The following is a 23,394-nucleotide window of genomic DNA, read 5'->3' as shown; positions in this document are numbered from 1 at the left end:
TGAGGCTCAGGACTGTTTTTGCCATGATGGATGAGCCCAGAATTTCCAGGGACCACTGCTGAAAGCCTGAGGGTGGTGCCAACCAAGAGGAAGCAGAGATAGAAAATGAACCCAGGACATATTGTGTGGATCCTGAAATCAGGCTAGTTCTGAATCAATACTACCTCTCAATTATTCTGTTAATGAGCTAATGAACTCTACTACCCCCTTTAAAAATGCCAATTTGGTTTTGGTTTTCTGCCTTTTACAAAAAAGATTGCCATCTGGAACCTACCTTTAGGTTACAGCTTCCTGAGTCGTGTGCTGCAGTGAATCCATGTACTGGGTTATAGATATTCCTTGACATTGATCACCTTAGCCCTCTTGGAGGGACTTAGGGCAGCCAGAGCTCTGGAACTGGTCATCCCCAGCAGCAAGTACCCTTGTTCATTTGCCCCAGTAAGACAACAAATAAAATATTTTAATGTGTTCCATTGGGTTGATTTTAAAATATGGTCAAAAATTCTTTAATAATTGTCATGTAAAGCCTAATTCCCTTCTGCTTAGATGTGGACTGAACTTGGCAACTTACTTCTAAAAAAGCAGAATATGGTAGACATGAGGGTTCTGAGGCTAAGTCATAGAAGACACTGCCACTTTTGCCTTGCTTTTCTCAGATCACTCACCCTATGGGGAATCAGCTGCTATGTCATGGAGGAACTGAGGCCTTTCATCAGTAACCAGCACCAACTTTCCAATGATAGGATAGAGCCACCTTGAAACAGGAGCCTCCAGCCTCAATCAAGCCTTCAGACGGTGACAGCTAGCCAACATCTAGACTGCAACCTCATGTAAGACCTCAAGTCAGACTGCCCAGCTAAATCCCTTGTGAATTCCTAACCAACAGGAATAGGGTGAAATATTTATTGTTTATTGTTGCTTTAAGCTAATAAATTTGAGGGCTATTTGTTAAGTTTCGGTAAATGACACTTATACCCATGACGTGAAAAAGATTGAGAAGCATTGCCAGAAAAGAATATACGGGATGTTCATACTCTGGAAATATCTAGCATTCTGGAATATATTTAGAACCTTTAGCCATTTTGGGGTTTTTTTTTGCATAATAATACATAATCAATAGTAGCTTTACAACATTTGAGATAACGAGCAATTAAAAATGCATTCAAAGCAAAATAAAAGTTCCCTGTCTTTGAAAATACATGTGCAACCATAATTACCAATGACAGCTCTAAGTGTTTATTTTCTTTTTAAAATAAATCTATTTTTTATGGAAAACATGCCTTGCAGAATAGAACTATGGCGTTGAAGGCTATGTGTGGCAATGACAAGTCCAATCAGGTTTATGCAATATAGTCATATTTAATTTTCCTGAGATTCTCATGTGATAGTGACAATTTCACCAGTAACCTTGCTGAAGGAGGGAAAGCATGAATCTAATCAGCAAATTCTCTAAAAAGCTTTCATAGATGGGATTTCCAAAGTAAAATCAAGAGATGATATCATGGCATATCAGTTTTCTCTAATTTTCAGGAACAAAGCCCTAATTTGCTTTACTCCCAGGAATGTTTAAAATATCTCTTTCCTAACTCCATATTTAGAATACATAATCAGAAGACCAATGTCTAAATTCCTTATGCCATTACTTTAAAAATTGCAGCCATGTCTCCACTTAACTATCTGGAATTGAGAAAACAGCTGGGAGTTAGCCCAAAAAGAGTCTGAACAGTCAAAGCCAATATTGTCAAGTCCATATTCTCTGACTCCACAAGTTTCTCTGCTAGGTAAGCTCAAAGGGCTCTCAATCAGAATTCTGTCACTCTTACTTTAGACACTATTCTCACTATTCTGGTTATCTATATTCTAACTCCACAGATAGAGGAATCAAGTTAGAAAACTTGGAAACTTCTAGAATGGCACTGTCCAATATGGTAGCCAGTAGTCTCATGTGGCTATAGAACACTTAAAATGTAGCTAGTCCTAATTGAGATGTGCTCTAAGTATAAACTACACATCAGATTTTAAAGACTTAAATGAAAAAAGAATGTAAAACACCTAATTAATAATTTTTTACATTGATGACATGTTGAAATAATATTTTATATGTGTTGGGTTAAAAATGTATTTGTAAAGTTAAGTTTACTGGTTTCTTTATGATTTTTAATATGGCTACTAGAATTTTAAAAATCATATATGTGGTTTGCATTATATTTTTATTGGGCAGTGTTCTTTCAGAAACAGACTTACTCATACTTTATTCATTCACTTAGTAAATCAATAAATGTTTATTATCTTCTGTGTGTTGAGTATGGGGCAAGGGATAAGACACAGTTTCTGCACTCAGGAAGTGAACCTATTGTGTACAAGAAAGACTAAAAAAACAAACCAACCTAAAGTGACACCAGGTATCTACAAGCAGGGGATATTTAATCAGGAATATCCTGGATTATTAGGGTTACTATGGCTATTAGGGTTAAGAGCCAGGCCTGTATAACTTAGCACCTAACCCTTGTTTAAAGGCAGGATCTAATATAACAGGTGTTGATACAAGATGGCCATCCTTAAGTCTCAGAAAAAGTTATATGCTAAGGGATTTCCTCTAGTCTGCTTTGTACTGAGGTTACATACATATATGCATGATCTTCCTCACAAAATGGACATACTTTCGAGGCAGTGACAATGTTTTCTGACCTTGGTTTCTGTCATAGTGTCCCTTACATAGAAGGTGCTAAATGTGTATGAAATTAAAGTATGCCATATGTACTTATTTAATAAAGTAATTGAGTGTATAATATACTCTAGGAAGAGCTGTGCTCCAAATGTCTAAAAAAAAGTTTGGCACTTAAACTGGTAGACTTTAATCTTTTTTTTTTTAATGTTCTCTCTCAAATATAAATTCATGCATACCTGATGGTATAAACAAAAGTTCTGAAATATCCAAACTAAGTTCTTTCTTATGACCACCAAGATTAAATTTTGCTTAAGGGATGCTGCCTTAGTACTTATTTGATCAAGACCATGTTACTCATCTTTCTTGTTCTCTGAGCACTTTACAAAACACTGAGCTGTCAAAAAACAAAACAAAACACAAGTTGTAAAAGGAAACATTTTGTTTGTAATTCTTATTGCATTTTTAGTATCAGTCAATGTCATCAGTCGTATTAAAAATATATAATTTAATTCTCAGATAATGACTTTGTTCATCTTTCTCCTAGAGTACACTGTCAAAAGAATTCAAAGCTAAATATATTTTGTAGCTATTTGATGTACTTATGCTGACAGACAGGGCAATGTTCTGAAATGAAAGCAGAAATATTATTCTTTTATAAAAATGAGCTTGGTCCCAGACAGTGGTCCCAGACAGAAGTAAAAGAGAGAGAGTAAGAAAGAGCACACATAAGAAAAAAAGCAAAGCATTATAGGTGAATTGTTTCCTTTTAAGTGGATGCAGTATCTGTGACTTTGGGCTGACTGCTCTGAGTACTATGTACCGCCTAAATCAGTGCTTTGAGTGTGTTCCTCTGTAAATGCATGTTAAATTAACATAACATACCAGTAATAACAAAGCAAAAATAACTATACAACAATTAGTCCACCATTACCAAAAGGGTAGCGAGTTCACAAATAATATATTCTCAAATTTCCAACCAACATGATTTTTAGAATTCTAGTAAGACTTCCCCTCATAGATTTATTGAAAATGTTTCACACTCCTGCAAATTCACCCTTCCTTCCCATAAGAAGTAAAGTTCCCTTTGAATAAGGTTGGTGGACAACGTTTCCATTTGTCCTTAGGCAATTTGAATTTACCCTGTAAATTCAAATAAAGGCCAGAGGAAGTCACCTCTCAGATGGACAGGGGTTGACCAGTTAGCAGGAGAAGTTTGCTCATGCCTTGTTTTGTACAACATTGTGAAAAAACAAGCTTTAATAAATATACAGTCACACCTGATTACCCAGTCCTTCAACACCTTCCATCCTCCAGTTTGGCCAAAATCTGGTCATTGTCCATTTGGGAGTAATTCCACAGTTCCTTGGATCCCAAAGCTTCCAGAGTGCTGGTTGGTCAGGGAGTATCGTTGGTCCTGGGTGGCAAATGTCCCATTTCTTATGTACCAGCAAATCCTTTTGCAGGGTTGTGGGACCTCAGCCTCCATGGGTTGGAGATGGCTTTCCTAGCTGCCCTGTGACAACTGGGTTTCACATTTCCTGAAACTAGATCTGTGGAAGGAGTCCCTGAAATTAAGAAAAAAAGAGGGAGAGAAAAGTGGGAGAGAGAGAAGAAAAGAGAAAGAACACACAAATAAAGAAGTTTAATTAGCTTTTTAAAATAGGGGGGTGGGGAGTCCCCAGCAGAAAGGGGAGACTTCAAGGAGAAGGTTCGGGAAGGCTGGAAAGGATCACGCTCTGGTGGCCTCTCTTGTTCCAGGCCCCGCTTGCACCCTTGGAAGGTTCTGCAGCTCACCGAGTGCAGCAGAGCATGCCCTGATTTGCTGAGCCCCAAGAGCTATCTTTTATCCTCCAGGAAGAGGCCCCTTCTGCCCTGTTCTTACCTCTTTTGACTTTCAACCCTGAATATTGGCTTGTAGAGTTCTGGAATTTTCCGCTCAATCATTGGCCTCAGGTTCTCTTTCAGCTTGTTATAGTTCTTTTTGAGTTCCTGCTGATACTCCCTCTGGTCTGCCGTGATGAGACGCTTATTTTTCTCCACAGCCTCACCACATCTGAGATGAAAATAGCAGTGTGGGGGAAATGAATGAGTTTGAAGTGCTTAGAAATTTGAATAGAAAGTAGGAAAATGAAACTACTTAACATGTTTTGAGTACCTTGAAGAGTGTTCTTGAACTTGCTGGCACATCAGGATCACCTGTGGAGTTTTTTGAAATGCAGATTTCTGGGCCCTACCTCAGACAATAAATTGGAATTGCTGAGGGTCTTAGTGGTTGGGTGAGAGGGGTTTTAAAGTCCACACGAGATCTGTGATGTAGTCCTAGCCAGGGCAAAGTGGAATTCTGGATATACCACCTGCCTATAGTCCAGAGTCTTGAAAAACTACCCCATCTATGAAAAGGGTTGAGAAAAATGCTACAAAGCGTCTAGAAAAGTGGAATGGAAACGTGCCATTGGCTCAGGGTCATTCATGGGAGGAAAATCACCTTGAGATATTAAAAGTCTAGGCTTGCACCACACATAGTATAGTGTGGTGTGAGACAAATTTCCATTCTTCTACTGTATGTGCTCCAAGGTGAGAAATTAACTTAACAGTTCAAGATTGTTAAAATCCCCAGGGCTCAGACAAACCAAGTCAAGACTCTGAAGGAATACTTTCTCCATCAGGGCATATGGGCACCCAAAGAAAGCGTGACTCCTGCCAAAGAGGAGCTCACAATGAAATCACAAACCAGATGAGGAGGACCTTCCCCCAAAAATATAAAAAGTTGTGTGCCTGAGACCGCGGGTTCGAGACCAGCCCGGGCAACTCAGTGAGACCTCGTCTCTACAATAAATAAAAAATTAGCCGGGCGTGGTGTGCATGCCTGTAATTCCGACTACTCGGAAGGCTGAGGCGGAAGGATCGCCAGAACCCAGCAGGTCGAGACTCTGGGCAACAGAGTGAGACTCCAACTCAAAAAAAAAAAAAAAAAAAGTCCAGGAAAATTTCAGAAAAGAGCCACATAGAACTTCTAGAAATACAAATGTAGTTACTAAAAGAGAAAAGCCTCAATGGACAGGTTAAATAATAGACTAGACACTACTGGATAATGAATGAAAAATTGGACAGATCTGAGGAAATCACCAAAGAGATTAGGAAACAAAAAATATGAAAAAATGGTTGAGACATAGCAGCTGATAATTTTCCAGAGTTGAATAGTGACGCAAATCCTCTAATAAAAACAGATCTATACTCAGCCCTATCATGGTGAAACTGCAGAGCATTAAAGACAAAGAAAAAATCTTTAAGACTCATTGTGGCTATCTGATTTGTGGACGGTTAAACCTGGCGTTTTCACAGTCTCCTACGTAGTATGGCACATACCAAAGAAGGAAATCATGTTATTTAAACATGATAAAGTATTGCTTTTTGTTTTATACTCTTCTACCCAAGGGAACTTACAAACCAACAAATCTTAACGGGACAGAACATAGCTAGCATGCAATAATTAGTAAGAATTCTATTATCTTTCAGATGAATAAGATTTGGGTGATCATTGTGGCTTAATTTATTCTTCTAGAAGTGGTGCTAGATTTAAGTTATGGAGACACAGAGATACTGTTACAAATCCTCCCTATTAACACTGAATGCATTTTCAGGATCACAGTCAAAAAGGAAGAGGGTGGCATGTGGTGACAGAACAAGGGAAAGCTACCTGCCTAGGCAAAATAAACCTGTGACCACAGCTTTCATCGTGGAATCAGTCTGCTGTAGAAGAGGGACTTGATTTAACTCACTCAGAAGCCAAAAGGGCTCTCCCTTCATTGGATTTTCACCTATCTTTTAAGCTTGGCATCAATTGAAGCAAATTATAGGATACCCAAGGTTACATATCAAAAGATTTAGGAAGACCTGGAAGGTGGGTATGTAGCTTTTGAATCCTGAGAAACCTAAATCACCCCTTGTTATTATTTTTTATTGCTTCTTAACTAACAGTTAAGAGTACCACCATGCATGAAATAAAATCAGTTTCAGGATGACTTCGGGGGCCCAGGTTTGTAGCCCTAGCAGACTACAGGAGGTGGGACAAGGCCTGCAGAAGCTAATTGCTAATTTAGGGATGTCTACTCTGACAACTTTGGCAGGATTAACTAAACACTTCATAGTCTGTTTGCAGAAGTAGTAATAGCTTCCTAACACATACCGATTACTTACATGTTCCCTAGATAGGGTTAAATGATTTATATGCAGAGAGAACTGGGATTGAAACCAGCTGCTATTCATTAGCATGATGACTTAACCATTGAAATCCTCAATATTCTCCTTTGTAAAATGGGGATAACAATCTCATATAGTCTCCTAGGGTTGCTGGGAAATTTAAATGAGAAGCTGTGATGATAAGGCAGATTCATGCTTCTGGAGTATGGCAGATTGTATTTCCTAAAAATGACCACAGGAACTTGTTCTTCCATAACTATAACCATACTTCCATTAATAAGTGATACCGGCCAGGCACGGTGGCTCATGCTTATAATTCCAGCACTTTAGGAGGCTGAGGTAAGAGAACCGCCTGAGCCCAGGAGTTTGAGACCAGCCTGGGCAACATGGTGAGACTCATCTCTACAATAAATAAAAAAATTAGCTGGTGTGGAGGTACACGCCTATAGGCCCAGCTACCCAAGAGGCTGAGATCGTGCTGCTACACTCCAGCCTGGGCAACTGAGTGAAATTCCAACTGAAAAAAAAAAAAAAAAAAAAAAGTGATACTATGTGCCTGGGCAATAAAAGGAGATAAAGAGAAATGTGGAAAGAGGCAGAGAAGGAAAGAACTACTTTTGAATATTCTCCTCCCAGACACCAGACATTTGAGTGAGGAAGCCTTCAGGTGCTTTGAGCCCCAGCTACTGTCTAATTGCAAATGAATGAGAGACTCCAAGCAAAACCACTTAGCTAAGCCCAACACCCAGAACCAAATGCAGAGTCATTAAATGTTGTTGCATGCCACAGCAATAGATAAACATGATGGTTTTTAAACACATATATTAATAGCCAGAGTAAAAAAATTAGATTTTATATCATAATATTACTTTATATTTTTAAACTTTTATAATCTATACAATCCTTTTATTTACCTTTTCTATATTTCTTCCTTTCTGTTATTTGGGCTATATTCTCTAGATTCTTTTGTTAAAATTAAAATAACTTCGACTATGTTAATTTAAACCATAAGCCAAAGAGGGCCATGTGTTCAATTTCCCTCCTAGAGAGCAGCCATATCTCTTGGGAAATGAACACAGGATCATAGAACTACATTGCAAACAACTTTTTAACTATGGTCTTATCTGCGACATTTTTTGTTAGGTCCACAGACATCTGAACTGTGCTGCTCACACTCGGTGATATAACCATTCCAAACTTCCCTCGTCTTCTCTGCTGCTTTCTTTGTTGGTGAGTTCACCGAACACAAGTATTTTCTTTTTATTTTTTGGGTTGTTGTCTCACTCCATCGCCCAGGCAGGAGTGCAGTGGCAGGCTCACAGCCACCCCAGTGTCGACATGTTGGGCTCTGGTAATCTTTCCGCCTCAGCCTTCCAAGTAGCCAGAACTACAGGTGTGTGCTAACCACGTCCGGCTTAGTTTTTGATTTATTGTAGAGAATAGGGCTCGCCAAATTGCCTGGGCTGGGAACACAGTTATTTTCTTACAGCAAATGTGCTTGGGATTTTCCAGCAGAGTCCCAAGGAAACCAGATTGATGGGAGCCAGAGAGGGCAGAAAGTTGTTCCTCAAGAAGAGGGTTCCTGGCTTTTGTTGACAGTAACTTTCTGGGGTCTCCATATAAGGAGTTAGGGTCTCCTACAGAGAAGGTGGTCACGCAGCCTCACCCTCTGCATCGCTGGACACCCCTTCCTCTGTGAAGCTCCTTCAGCACAGCCCACACACCAGTTCCTCAACGTGGAAAAAAAAAATTGCTAGCTGCTTCCCCAATATCCATTCTCTTTCTTCCTTAGTAACAGAACTCTGGGAACCTGGGCACTGTGTGTCCACCTGGAAACACACTTCCTAGCCTCCTTTGCAGGTAGGGATGACTGATGGGATATAAGATGAAGTCACTGAAAAAACTCTTTAAAGGGGGCACATCCTTTTGCTCTTTCCTCATTTCTAATCCTAATACTTGCCTAGGATGTGGTCATGATGGCTAGAGCCCTAGCAGTCATATCATGACCATGAGAATTGGTACGCTATAACTAGGATGGCAAAGAGAAAGAACAGAGAAACCAGGGTTTCTGATGACTTTATGGGGCCATGACACAGCTCTATGTTGGCTACCTCTGATCTTATTTTATATAAGAGAAAAACCAGTTTCACATTTAAGCCACTCTTAGTTCTATTTCCTGTTACTAACAACTGAAAATAATTTCTAGAGAGAATAGCACAGAATAGAATAGTGGTTAAGAAGATAGACTCTGGGGCCACAGTGCTCAGCTCTGAATCTTGCTTTGCTGCTTACTGACTTTGTGACATGAAACAAGTGACTTGACCCCTCTATTCCTTAGTTTCATCACGAGTGATATGAAGGTGGATAATAGCTCCTAAGTGAATGTAAAGAGTCAATGAGTTAAAACATATAAAATGCTTAGAACAGGGCTTGCACATATGTCGCTAAATCCCAGAACATTTGTTGCCTTTGTTGTTATTATGATTATTCCTGATAGACCCATCTGGGCACGCAAGTTATTTTTACAATATGAGAATGATGGACTATTAGAGATGCTGTCTCTGGTCCCTTTATTTAATAGCTGATGAAACTAAGATGCGAGAGTCCGTGCCCTGTCCAGCGTCACATGCCTGTGGGAACAACAGAGAGGTACATAAACCCAGGATCCTGCTGCTCCCAGGCCTATCTCTCACCAGCCTCACTGGGTCTTATGATTTAAACTCTTGGATAGACAAGGCATGGGTAGACAATCTCTATATTTAAGTCAGACTAAGTTTCTGTTTCCCACCCAAATTGATCAGTTTGCTGTTTGCTCTACTGAATGATGTTACACTTATCGACCACCTAGTACGTACGAAGTCTTAGTCTAAGGGTTATGTATTAATTTATTTTATCCTGACACTAACTCTAAGAGGTAATTACAACTGTTACTCCCATTTTACAGTTGGGGAAACTAGAGATAGGTAACTTGCTCAAGATCACACAGCTAGTTAAAGCAGAATAGGTATTTGAACGCAGGCAATCCAGCTTGAGTGGCCACATACTTGACCCCAACATCACATATACTGGCCAGAAAGGACAATGCCCTCTCCAGCTAGAATTCAGACATATGGATGGCCTTGGTCTTAAGTTCAAACTGCTCTCTCTGGAGCCACAATTTGTAGTATTTTTCTAGTGTCATACTCTTCCTGGTAACTCTTTAGTAAATCTCTACTCAGGGCCCCATGAAAAATCATAGCGGCTTGCTGGAATGGGGGAGAATCTGATAGAGATATGGAGAAACTGAGGGATTAGCTCTCATCCTCTCCCATGACTGGAGAAATAGATGCTCTATACCCTTTAAGGTAAAGAAAGATTATTTGGAGGTATCTGACCTACCCATGGGAAGAGATACAGTGAACTTGAGAGTCCCATGGGCATAGTTTCCATAGGACACATCTCCAATCCTGCTCCCTTCATTTCTTCCCTACCAACGTGACCTCTACTGGAAACAGATTCTGAAGATCTGCTGAACACATCAGAACCCAGGCAGGGGCGGGGTGGTTCTCCAGAGCATACTATAAGATAGTCTTCAGCACTTGATTCATATTAGATTACCTTCGGCCTCTTTACAGCCCTGGGCTTCTACTGAAGGGTCCCAGAGCCCTTGGGTTCCAATGACCATATAACATCCTTGAATTCAGTATCAGCCCAGCAACCACCCCGCACAGTGTCCCTATTCCCAAAGCGAGAGAACAAGAGGATCCAGAACTTGTCCAAGAGAGTGGGGAACAGGTAGCTTAGAAAAGAAGGATGGGATCATGAATGAAAATGGAAGTTTCCTCTTTAGAACCATTGTGGGTAGGATGGAAGGGGGGAAGAGGTGTGTGTGTGTGTGTGTGTGTGTGTGTGGTGTGTGTGTGTGTGCGTAAGCTGCTCCACTTGACTCAGTTTTCTGTAGTATACTTTGTCCACTAATACAGCTTGCTGTGACCCTGAAAAGGTGATAGAAGTCACTCATAAGTCCCCATTGTTTCTGTGCCTCTAAGCAATATCTCGTGACATTTAAGGCTTTATTTTCCCATCAAATCTTCAGATCTCTTCCATCAACTGCTTCCGTTTCCACCTGTGCTGTACACCTTTGATTTTCCTTTGGCCAATTGGGCACATTCCTTCTTTTTCTTCTTCATTGTCCCTTGTTCAAGTTTATTTAAAAAAAATTTTTTTTTTTTGAGTTGGAGTCTCACTCTGTCACCCAGGCTGGAAGGCAGTGGCACACTCACCGCCACCGCAGCCTCGACCTGTTGGGCTCCTGAGATCCTTCCACCTCAGCCTTTTAAGTAGCGGGAACTACAGGCGAGCACTACCACGCCCGGCTAATTTTTGATTTATTGTAGAGACAAGGTCTTGCCAAGTTGTCCTGGTGGGTCTCAAACCCGCGGGCTCAGGCAATCCTCTCCCCTCAGTCTCCCAAAATGCTGGGATTACAGGCTGGGCCACCGAGCCCGGCCCCTAGTTCCAGTTTAAAACACCACCACTCTACACCCTGCTTTCCACCTCTTTGACCACATATACATAGCAGAACCCTACCAGGGTGCATCTGAAACTGCTCTGAAAGGAACACTGTAACAGGGGCCATTGAATACTGCTATCTTTTGTTTAAACATAAACACGAATTTAGGAATGAGAAAGTTCAGATAACTAAGAAGAAGAAAATGTAAAAACAGACTATGGTGCCTAACATGGTCTGGGTACTTTGGGGATTAGAGGAGGGAGACAGAATGTTCTCTCCCTCTGCTTTGGTTTCTGAATTCCGGAGGTGTTTTTCATTATTGCAGGAAAAGGCAGAAGCAGATTGAGGTCCCAGCATGGCAGACGCTTGAAGAATTGCAGGACTGACTGGGTGAGTCAGCCTGCCAGGGCTCTTTATGGCTGATCCTGGTCCCGCTACAGCTGAGTCAGAGAGGCCATAGCCCCAGGCAGGACTAACCATGGTGGGCCCAGCAAGAGAAGGTTTCCACTATGAGCTCTCAGCATTGGGAGGCTCACAGATGATCACCTTGGAAATCTGGGCGTATCGATTTACAGCCCGAATCTGCTGAGAAGCTAGAGCTTACTAACAAAAATCTGATAAGCCCCAAACGTTTTCCACTCATGAGTCACCTCTGCTGTCTGAAAGCAGAGTTGGGGAGAAAACACACCAGTGCAAACCACTTGACAAATACTGGGGGTGCCAAAATAGCGTATACACATTTTAAGTGATGTTATCTAAATACCACTTTTAGTTCACCGTAATTAGAGGTGTCTGGAGCTGAGTACCTGTTATAATTGCAGAAGTCACACGTAACTTGTATTCATCTTTTGTTATCCGTGTATATTGAGTATACAATTTTAATACAGTTTTTGACTTTCTTAAAATATGTATACATTTTTGGGCACCCCCTGTAGCTGATATAGTCACTAGAAAGCTAGTACTTCCTGACTGGACTTGAAAAGCAATTAAGCAGTTGAGGAAAAGGAAGCTTTCCTCATCTGTCACTTGTATTGAGGGTGTAACTTACATAACACTCATCCAACTTAAGTGTACAATTATGAGTTTTAGTAAAGGTACACAGTTGTGCAGTCACCATCACACTCTCTCCCACTACTTTTGATCTATGTGAAATAAAATGCAGGGAAAGTCAATCACTATTTGCACATGGAGGTGATGAAGTGAGCAGTCTATTGCTTTGCCTGCAGTCTTGTCCTATTTGTATCGGGATGTCACCCTTCCACATGTGTGCATGGTGTCTGGCATGACGTAGGGGCTCAAGGAGTGTTTGCTGAGTGAGTGGATGAACTGACAGCTATAGTGGTTCAAAGTGTAGCAGTTTCAGCAAATGTACTTTTTTGCTGGGAGGAACAGGAAGGCAAAAGAGGTGAGTGACAATAAGGATGACTTGAGGGATTAATCCCTGGGGGAGGGGGAGAAAATATGGAAGGGAGGCAACCTCTACAGCCTCTCTACTCAAAGTTTGGTCCAACGTAGCAGCAGTATCACCTGGGAACTTGTTAGAAATTCTGTCCTGGCCAGGCATGGTGGCTCACGCCTATAATCCCAGCACTTTGGGAGGCCAAGGTGAGAGGATTGCCTGAGCCCAGGGGTTTGAGACCAGCCTGGGCAACTTGGCGAGATCTCATCTCTACAATAAATCAAAAAATTAGTTGGGCTTGAAGGCACGTGCCTGTAGTTCCAGCTACTTGGAAGGCTGAGGTGGAAGGATCACCTAAGCCCAGCAGGTGGAGGCTGAGGTGTCTGTGAGCATGCCACTATCCTCCAGCCTGGGCGACACAGTGAGACTTCAACTCAAAAAAAAAGAAAAAAGAAAAGAAATTCAGAGTCTCAGGCCCCACTCCAGATCTACTGAATCATAATCTGCATGTTGATAAGATCCCCAGGTGATTTGTAAGAACGCTGAAGTTTGAGAAGTGCTGATGCTCTTAGAACAATGCCACAAGGACTGGTTTCCCACGTGGAATCATCATTAGAAGGGGTAGAGAACAATATTTTAAATGGCAAATGTGATTTTGAAAATCCAGCATTACTGCAGGCCATCTGGGGGGAATGATAGCATCTTCAGTGAAAGTCTCATGCATGACTTTGTTAAAGGACTATTCCTAGGAAAATCCATTTCCTTTTGTATCTCTTGCCTCATGCTAGTTTTACTCAGCCCTGGTTCTCTTTGTAGTAAGTTTCTTGGGGACTTAGAAATGCACATGTAGTGGAGATAAATACACTTTAGCCTGAGTCATGGAGTGGATCACGCCCTGGAGATGCTGCATTGCGGGATCTGTAACTAGTAGGGAAAATTGAGTGAACGTAGACAAAATGAAAATTCTTTTGCATTTAAATTCTATTCAGACCCTCACTGACTAATATTACTGTCTTTCCAATCTTTCCTCCTTGTTCTTGTCCTAGCACGCTCACTAGAACAAGCTGCTCCAGCTGGACCTGGAGGAGCCCAGATGCATCATGGGCATTCCTGACTCTGAGTCTCGTGGTCACTTCAGTTCACAGTAGTCCCCTTTCTCCACAGGGGATGCATTCCAAGACCCCCAGTGGATACCTGAAACCACGAATTGTACTCAACCCCATATATACTATGTGTTTTCCCATACATATGTACCTATAATAAAGTTCAATTTATAAATTAGGTACAGTAAGAGATGAACAACTAATAATAAAATAGAATGATTATAACAATATACTGTAATAAAAGTTATGTGAATGTGGTCTCTCTCTCTCTCACTCAAAATATCTTATTGTATGTGATTTTTTTTTTTTTTTTTTTTGAGTTGGAGTCTCACTCTGTCACCCAGACTGGAGTGCAGTGGCCGCTCCCGGCCACCGCAGTCTCGACCTGCTGGGCTCCGGCGCTCCTTCTGCCTCAGCCTTCCAAGTAGCTGGAACTACAGGCGTGCGCTAACACACCCGGCTAATTTTTTGATTTATTGTAGAGATGAGGTCTCGCCAAGTTGCCCAGGCGGGTCTCGAACCCGTGGGCTGTATGTGATATTTTTGAACCATGGGAAACTGAAACCATGGAAAGCAAAACTTAAGGGGGGACTGCTGTATAATGGCACCCTCTTCCCATTACCCCCTTCTGCCTCATATATTCAAGTCAAGGTTTTAGTGGTGTTTTTCCACAAAGCCTCCCCCAAATACTCCAGCCTGTGACTGATCTCTGTTCCGATCTCTACAGTTCTATATTTAGTACACTAGAAGGGGTCTCAGTGCACACTGTATTGTGTTGTTATTTAGCCACACAGAGATATGTCCTGTCATCAAGAGCAGAGGAATACCCAGATCTCTGTGTTCTCATAATTAATATCATACATTGTAGTGAGTGCTCTTTAAACATTTCACAGGTCCTTCTAGAGGTCTGGAGAAGCCTGGGCCACTGTCAATTATGGAGCCTTTCAACCATAATTAATATTAAATGAAAATATATGAAAAATAAATAGATCTAAAAAAATTCTTGGCCGGGCATGGTGGCTCAGCCTGTCATCCCAGCACTTTGGGAGGCTGAGGCAAGAGGATTGCCTGAGCCTGGGAGTTCGAGACCAGCCTGGGTAACTTAGTGAGACCTTGTCTCTACAATAAATCACAAAAAAACTAGCGGGCGTGGTGGTGTGCATCTGTAGTTCCAGCTACTTGGAAGGCTGTGGCAGAAGGATTGTGTAAGCCTAGCAGGTCGAGGCTGCAGTGGCCATGAGTGTGCCACTGTACTCTAGCCTGGGTGACAAGAGTAAGACACCAACTAAAAAAAAAACAAAACCTCAAAATATATTTTTCTAGTCTTTTGTTACATAAATATGTACTATGTACTACAGAAAATCTACCTGTTTTGCAATGTCAGAACACATACAAAGCCACAAACACACTTTCTAGTACCGAGCAGCTATGCTTCATTGAAGGACAAAGTGTGTCTCCCCTGTATATCTCAAAGTAGTGGACCTCTCACCAAAGCCTGTGAAGGTGCAGATATCTCTAACTTCACCCAACACTAACATTCTGGTGAATTTTCACTGATTTTTGGTCTTTTTTTTTTTTTTTTTAGTTGGAGTCTCACTTTGTCACTCAGGCTGGAGTGCAGTGGCACATTCACGGCCACCACAGCCTCAATCTGTTGGGGCTCAGGTGATCCTTCAGCCTCAGCCTTCCAAGTAGCTGGAACCACAGGCATGCACTACCACGCTTGGCTAATTTTTTTTTAATTTGATTTATTATTGTAGAGACAAGGTCTTGCCAAGTTGCCCAGGCTAATCTCAAATCCCTGGACTCAGGCAATCCTCTCACCTCCACCTCCCAAAGTGTTGGGATTACAGGCGTGAGCCACTGCGCCCTGTGACTTTAGGTAACCTTGACTTTTATCTTCTTTTATCCCATCTGCCAAGTGAGGATATTCCTATACTTTATATTCTGCTCTAAGGTTCTGGATGAAAATATATATATATATACTGGCACACACTTTTCTGATGTCCTTCTTCCTTACAGGTGAAATACCATTATATGCTTCATACTTATTTTTTCTAGGGCCACAGGAGACAATATATCTGTCAGTATTGCAATAGATTCCAAGACTTGCCCAAAGACCCACTTGCTGTCTAGGCTGAACTGGTTGTTCTGAAAGACAGCTCCACTGCAGAATTCAGGAGCAAAGATGAGGCTTATCTGATATGGGAACTGTCATTGAGATGATACCTTGGAAAAGCCCAGCTTTAGAATCTTGCTTTTATCTCTCGATTTGAGGTAGTGCCTATTTTTAAGTTTCTAAAAATAAGTTGTTACATGATTTGGGAAATTACAAAGACTACCAACGCCAAATACTTCTGGGACTCAAATGCATCAGGGGAATATCAGCACATTGATCGAAACGTGGACTATTTGGATTCAGAAGACCTGGTTTGAACTTAATTCTGCTACTAACTGGCTGTGTGGCCGTAAGTAAAATTATCTTCCAACTCTAAACCTCCGATTAAAGATGAACAAGATGATGGTACCCATTTTATAATGTGACTGTGAGGCACATGTGCGATGACAGACACGAAAGCACTTTACAGTTTCAGTGTTAGTTACTCATTTGTAGTGCAAGTGGTGTTGCTCTGTTGCAGTGGTTCTCAAATTTCAGTGGGCATCAGAATCATCTGGAGGGCTTGTAAAATACAGGTTTTTGGGCCCCACCTCTGGAGATTCCAATTCAGTATGTCTTGGGGTGGGGTGCCTGAGTCTTTGTCTTTCTGGCAAGCTCTCAGGCAGGGTTGAACTTGCTAGTCTGGGATCACGCTTTGAGAACCACTGCTTTACTGAAATGCCCATCCGTTTTCCTTCTTACCGCAGTATGAATTCCTTAAAGCATAACCTCAACTTGTTGTGATGTCGGTAGAGTTTTGGGTCAGCTGGAATTTCGGCCAAGAACACTTGGGCTACTTCCAGGGGTCCCTGATGGAAAAAAATAAAAATAAATAATACTGATACTGGAAGGAAAATTAAATTACTTGGGAGAAAATGTTGGAGTGACTTCTTAGTTTGAACATTTAATTTTATAGTTGGGCTAAACAAAATTTAAAAAAGGTCTTGAACATCTCAGGAAACTTGGATTCCTTAGAAGGAGCCTGGAGTTTTAGAAGAATACTCAGAAGTATAAACCTATTTTCTCAATCAAATATGACTAATAATAGGGTTTTATTGTATTTACATTTAAAGGTTATATAACCACTTCAAAGAGTATGTGCTTTGAGATGCGTCTCTAAATATGGTGATTACCTTGATCCATCCATTCATATTTACTTATTTAGTTGCTCAAGTGGCAAATACCATTTTGCATAATTGTTGGCTTGAGTCAGATATCCATGGTTCACATGGAGTCCATGGATATGGGCTTATAAAGCCTTTCATTTTCATCAAACAATTAACACTTACAAAGGCAGAACTTAATTTTTTTCTGATGTTGGAAATGTAATAGGCATTTCTTCTCTCTGTTATTTCTGCTCCATTGAACTCAAGTAGACTCAGGATTTTTGTGGGAGAACCCAGTTACGCTGAGTGAGAAAAGACTGATGATGCTCACTAAATATCTGAGTGTGGAAGTGTGGACAAGAAAGGACCTAGAATTGAATGAAGGAGGTCCACTGGACAGAGAGAACTAGGCTAATACCTCCCTCCAACTCAGACTGGTTTAGTGCCATACTGAGCTTGGGAGTTAGGGTTCTAATAAGCCTGGGAGGATCTAGTCTGGTCAGAAGTGGCCCAGAAGTGGTCACTCCTACTTGGCAAGGTCTTTGGCATGCTGGTTTCATCTGGTGACTGACCCCTGAGTTGGATGTTCTAGATCCTCTTCCCTCTCTCCTATAGAGATTCCTAGGTTAGTCTCAAGCCCTTTAACAACTTTGGCTAAATTGGTCATGACTAAGCCCTCTTTAAGGACCCCAGATCTGGATCATATTGCCAGACCTGGCCCCAAAGTAGATATTCTTCTGAGAAAATGGTACTCCTTAAACCTGGTCCAGCCTAGGATTTCTTTTCTTACTTGGGATGTGGCATAAAAGAAAAGAGGCTTCCTTAAAGTCTTCTAAGCCTCACAAATGTTCAGGCTAAGTTTAAGAACATCTCTGTGTTTGAATGTGGACCAGAGACCTCATTAGTTTCAAGAAAGGAAGATGTGGGCAGACAATGATCACCGAAATAAAAAGAAGCAGAAGAGCTGCCACCAACTGGTTTTGCTTACCTGATTTACAGTAGCTCCTACAGAACCTTGCAGTACCATTTGAAGCATCTTTGCATCAGGGGGCTCCTGGTTAATGGCAACCGCTAACTGCAGGGTCTTCTTCTTCATGTCTTCAATGGCAACTTCAATTGGTGTCAAAACAAACTGAACATAAGACATAAATGTAAGGAAGTCATTGTCTAATCTCTATAAGTCATGGATAAACCTGGAACTATGACAGAGAGGGCGCCTGGATTTGAAGAAGCAGCGAAAGAAAGACTTTCAGAGTAATTTAAAATAATCATAATAGATTAAGAAGAATGAAGGGCCTAACATTTCTTGAGTATTTATGATGTCCCAGGAAATTTACATACATTTATCATTTACTCCTTTCAACAACTCCCTTATTCTCTCCATTTTACAGTCAATGGCGGATTTGTAAGGTTAAGCAAGTAAGTTCCACAAAATAATACAGGTAGTAAGTGGGGAGGAAATAATTCGATCAATATTATGGCTATAGTCATAGTCCATGTTTTCTCTACACTGCTAAGTTTCCTTTCTTATTATTGAACAAGTTACTTGACTTAAAATTGGGAAAGCTGTTAGAAACACAGTAAATCTTCTCAAGATTTACTGCCCCATCATAACAACCTTTTGACATCACTTATGTCTTCTTCAACTCACACTGAAGGTAAATTCCTAGTAAATGGAATTTTAAAATAAAGATCAGTCTAGTTGTCACGTTCTGCTGGTTTGGGATACAGTCCTTTCTGAATGTTATTGGCTGGGCTGTATACCTCCCCGCCTCCATTCATATGTTGAAGTCCTATCTTCCAGGACCTCAAGATGTGACCTTATTTGGAGATAGGGTCTTTACAGAGATAATCAAGTTAAAATGAGGCCAGTAGGATAAACCCTAATCCAAAATGACTAGTGCCCTTATAAGAAGAAAAAAATTTGTACACAAGTACATACAGAAGGAAGACGTTGAAAACTAACATAGGGAACAAAGGGCCATTCACAAGATAAGGAGAGACACCTAGAACAGATCCTTCCATTACAGTCCTCAGAAGGAACCAACACTACCAAGACCTTGATTTCTGACTTTTAGACTCCAGATCTGTGGAGACAATACCTTTCTGTTGTTTAAGCCACTCAGTCTCTGGTACTTTGTTGTATAGCCCTAGCAAACAATTGAGAGCACTGAGCTTCTTGGGGAACTACAGATGGCAAAGAAAAGTTTTGAAATGCTTTTTGGTACCATGAGTTTATTTCTGTGCTGTGTCTAGAATATCTCAGTGTTCAAAAGACCCAAACAAGAAGTGCAACAGATGCCTTCTAAACCTACCTCCTCTTGACCAAGTCACTAGTTCAGGCTTTCTCTGCCCTTTCTGGAACCCGCCCCCTGATGTGGTTACCTTGCTGAACGTGAGCTGGGGTGGGGGTCACTCTCCAGTTAGCTCAGTCATTTCTGCTTCTGCCTGATGAAGTGCACAATTCATCTGTGTTTGTTCACCAACTTGAGTATGCCTGTTATACTTGCTATTTCAATGACCTAATCTAATTAAATAATGCATAAACTGATGAACTATGGGTGTGGAAAGAAAAATAGTTGTTTCTATGAAAACCAAGCTGAATGCTTAGGCAAGACATTATGAAAGTGAGTTGCTATAAAAATTCCTGTCTTATTAGGTGTGCGTACAAGATAACTGTAAAAGAATAGGGATAGAAAATCATAAAAATCCAGAAGCCTCCCACTTCTGTTTAACAAAGATCTTTAAGTTCTCCTTCTGCTTTACAGAAAGCAAAATAAAAAATCTGAACAATGTACTATGGGCATAGTTCATACAAGAAAAAATGAGGAATTGTCATGAACCAATTACAGAGAAGTCTGTGGCTCTATATGAAAAAGGATGACAAGTACATGTACATGTTTTAAAGAAAAATACAATGTTTATAGCATGTGTCATTTTGAACAAATCTGTGATTTGAGACTTTCTTGATCGGTCCTATCAAAATGAGTACACTTTGTTACAGTAGAGGGCTTTCCTAGCAATGTACAAATGAAGAAATAGGAAAAGTAGCTTGTGCAAAGTCACAGGAGGAGGCCAGTCAGTCAACTTGTCCACCTTGCATGGTGCCCTTCCTAAAGTACACCACTGACTCACTGGGGCTGCTCATTTGTGGTTCTTGTCTCTGATAATTGACAACACAACTATGCTTGAATCACCCATGAGATTTAAATATATAAACAGTTTATACAAAATAGTTAAAATTTAAATATATATTACACAAGTTTATAATTAGTTATATTCTAATTATATATTCTAATCTAATATAGTAAATATTATCATTAAATCTGTAAATATATTTATACTAAAGATATAACTTTAAGATATATTTAATATAAAATCACACAATAAAATATGTGGCTGCCTAAATAGGATTCCCTGGCACCGAGAACATGAAAGGATAACCACATAATAATTCCAAGTGTATCCCTCTTTGAGTTTTCACTTATGTCTGCCATAAAGGAGCACTTGGAGTGGCGTATCTTCCTGGGAGGTTGCCCAGGTCCACTCATTCAGTGGTGGCCATTGCCTTCCAGGCACCATTACCTCCTCCTTCTGGATGACACTGATCCTGGTCTTGATGTAGGGGAAGGCATGCATGGTGGTCAGTACGGTATTCCTCCTGTATTGCTCGTGTAGCTCTCCCCGGGGTCGCCCCTCCAGGGTGAAGGGGGTGGTGTACATGAACCTCCTCAGGTTGAAATTCTTCTCAAAGTAGGTGACCCTGTCTTTCATCTCATACTCATCAAAGTAGGGCTCCACGAAAGTGATTTGTATGTAGGCCTGAGGGGGAAAAGGCAAGGGAAAGAGAAGATGAGCTATTCTGCAAACTATAATACGATGCCTGACACATAGAGGGACATGCTGGGACACAGCCGCAGCACCAACCCCTCCCTGTTCAGAGGAGCTACAGATGCTGAGAGCACCAGGCCAGAATCCATCCAGCAACCACCACGCCTCCTCTCACTCCAGGGAGAGGAGGGACTGTGAGCGAGGAGGGGGAACGTGCCTGGGGGAAGAGCCAGGTCCATGGGTATCCCCTTCTAGCAATCTGATTCAACAGAAGCCTCAGTATGAGAGTTTGCAAACTACTATTCAAAAGAGTCAAACTTTCCTTTTCAGAATGACCATGAGTGCTACACACTTATTAGGAATCGTGAGTGACCAAACTAAAGAAAACTAATACCACGTGCTGGCAAGGATGGAGAACTGCTGGAACTTTCCTACATGGATGGTGAGAATGTACAATTTACAGCCACTTTACAAAACAAGTTGGCAGTTTCTTATACAATTAAATTGCACTGATCATACAACCTAGCAATCTCACTTTTATATGTGTGCCCAAGAGAAATGACAATTTTGTCCACATAAAAATCTGTACACAAATGTCTACAGCAACATTATTCACAATAGACAAAAATTAGAAACAGCCCAAATGCCCCTCAAGTAGAGAACTGATAAACAAATGGTGGTACATCCGCACAACAGAATACTACTTGGCAACAAAAAGAAATGACCTACCACAACATTGATGAATCTTAAATGGATTATGCTAAGTGAAAGAAGTCAGACTCAAAAGGCTGTATTGACTCCATTCATTTACTGTATGATTCCATTTTATACATTCTCGAACGGCAAACCTATAGAGACTGATGCTGTGACTTCCAGGGACTGAAAGAAGAGAATGATACCAAGAGCATGCGGAAATATTTTGGAATGGTGGGTCTGTTCTACAACTTTAAAAAATTTTTAATTTATTTTTTGAGTGTGAGTCTTGCTCTGTTACCCAGACTGGAATGCAGTGGCATGATCACGACTTACCACTGCCTCAACCTCCTGGGCCAAGGAAGAAGGCCAACCCTTCCATCTCAGCCTCCCCAGTAGCTGGGACTACAGACAAGTACCACCATGCCAGGCTAATTTTTTTGATTTTTTTTTTGTAGAGACGCCATCTCGCTATGTTGCCCAGGATGGTTCTGAACTACTGGGCTCAATTAATTTTCTAGCCTCAGCCTCCCAAGGTACTGGAATTACAGTGTGAGCCACTGTGCCTGACCCTGTTCTATATCTTGGTTGTGGTGGTGGTTACATACGTTTGTCAAAACTTATAGAACTAAACACCAAAACAGTGGCTTTTATTGCATATACCTCATTTAAATACATACTCATCCACAAAGCGAAGAAAGGTGCTCATTAAGAAAGAAGACCTCTGATTAAAAAAAAAAAAAAAAAGATTGACACGCATAGTTGCTGGGATACCAACCCACTAAAGGGGATTGATTGGTAGGGTCATGGACCTCAGGCTGTAAATCACTATTTAGTATAATGAAATCTGGTTGTAATTCTGGGCTCAGGCTCCCGTTCCAAGCTCTCACATCCTACCTTGGGAATTTTAAACGAGGGGAAAAGGGCATCCTGTGTCAGGGAGGTCACTGATGATCTTACATAGCTTGTGTCGTGTACAGATTACTGTGGGCACACAGCTAGCCAATGCTACTTTCCAAGGACTCCAAAAATTTTGTGTCTGAAGTTTAGTTTAGCTCTTACCACAGTTATTGCTTTCAAGCCTAGGCTAGGGAGTATGTCCTAAGTGAGCAATTGCTCCGAAAAATGTAGAAAAACAAACTCTTAAATTTGGTCAATTCCTCTCTGCTTGCATCATCTCTGTAATATCCTGGAAGACAGAACTGAGGGAAGAGCTTGGATCTTTTGTTTTAAAGCTTTACAGACAGCAAATGCCCCAGGCTCTTAATGATACCTTGCACTTGCATTATTTCCAGAAACTTAGAAAGCTCATTCACGAATATATCTGTCTGTGAGGTGGGTTGAGAAGGCAGGTATTATCGTATGGTATAATAAAGGAAATATCCAGTCTTTGTTCCCATTTCCTAGCAAAGAGCTTCAAAAACCCTTGGAATTTCCTGAGGGGTAGGAGTGTCTTTGTTATGCTAATGAGGTGACTCACAGTGAGTCCCTACATAGCTTTAGGATATGAAATTGTCTCCAAAAGATTAAAAAAACCCAAAAAAACAAAAAACCATGTGCTGGCTCAGCCTGTAATTCCGCGCCTTTGGGAGGCTGAGGTGAGTGGATTGCCTGAGCCCGTCGAGACCTGCCTGGTCAACTTGGCGAGACCTCATCTCTACAATAAATTAAAATTAGCTGGGCGTGGTAGCGCGTGCCTATAGTTCCAGCTACTTGGAAGGCTGAGGCGGAAGGATCGCTGGAG

General features: G+C 41.1%; 1 protein-coding gene across 3 annotated transcripts in view; it reads right to left on the bottom strand.

The window, feature by feature from the left end:
* Window positions 1-3,089: 3,089 nt before the first annotated feature.
* The window catches only part of DOCK8 (dedicator of cytokinesis 8), a 222,952-nt gene continuing 202,647 nt past the window's right edge, over window positions 3,090-23,394 (bottom strand). For all 3 annotated transcript variants that reach the window (XM_008066066.1, XM_008066067.1, XM_008066068.1), the window contains 5 exons: window positions 20,712-20,948; window positions 18,115-18,258; window positions 16,723-16,829; window positions 4,551-4,721; window positions 3,090-4,233 (listed from right to left, as the gene is read on the bottom strand). In XM_008066066.1, the coding sequence (XP_008064257.1) occupies window positions 4,173-4,233; window positions 4,551-4,721; window positions 16,723-16,829; window positions 18,115-18,258; window positions 20,712-20,948 (720 nt within the window). In that variant the 3' untranslated portion in view covers window positions 3,090-4,172. The remainder of the gene's footprint in view (window positions 4,234-4,550; window positions 4,722-16,722; window positions 16,830-18,114; window positions 18,259-20,711; window positions 20,949-23,394) is intronic.

Source organism: Carlito syrichta, unplaced genomic scaffold, assembly GCF_000164805.1.
Source record: "Carlito syrichta isolate Samal-C Ts95f unplaced genomic scaffold, Tarsius_syrichta-2.0.1 Scaffold308839, whole genome shotgun sequence".
Lineage (NCBI taxonomy): Eukaryota > Metazoa > Chordata > Mammalia > Primates > Tarsiidae > Carlito > Carlito syrichta.
The sequence above is the reverse complement of the archived record's forward strand: the minus strand, read 5'-3'. Positions and strand labels throughout refer to the sequence as shown.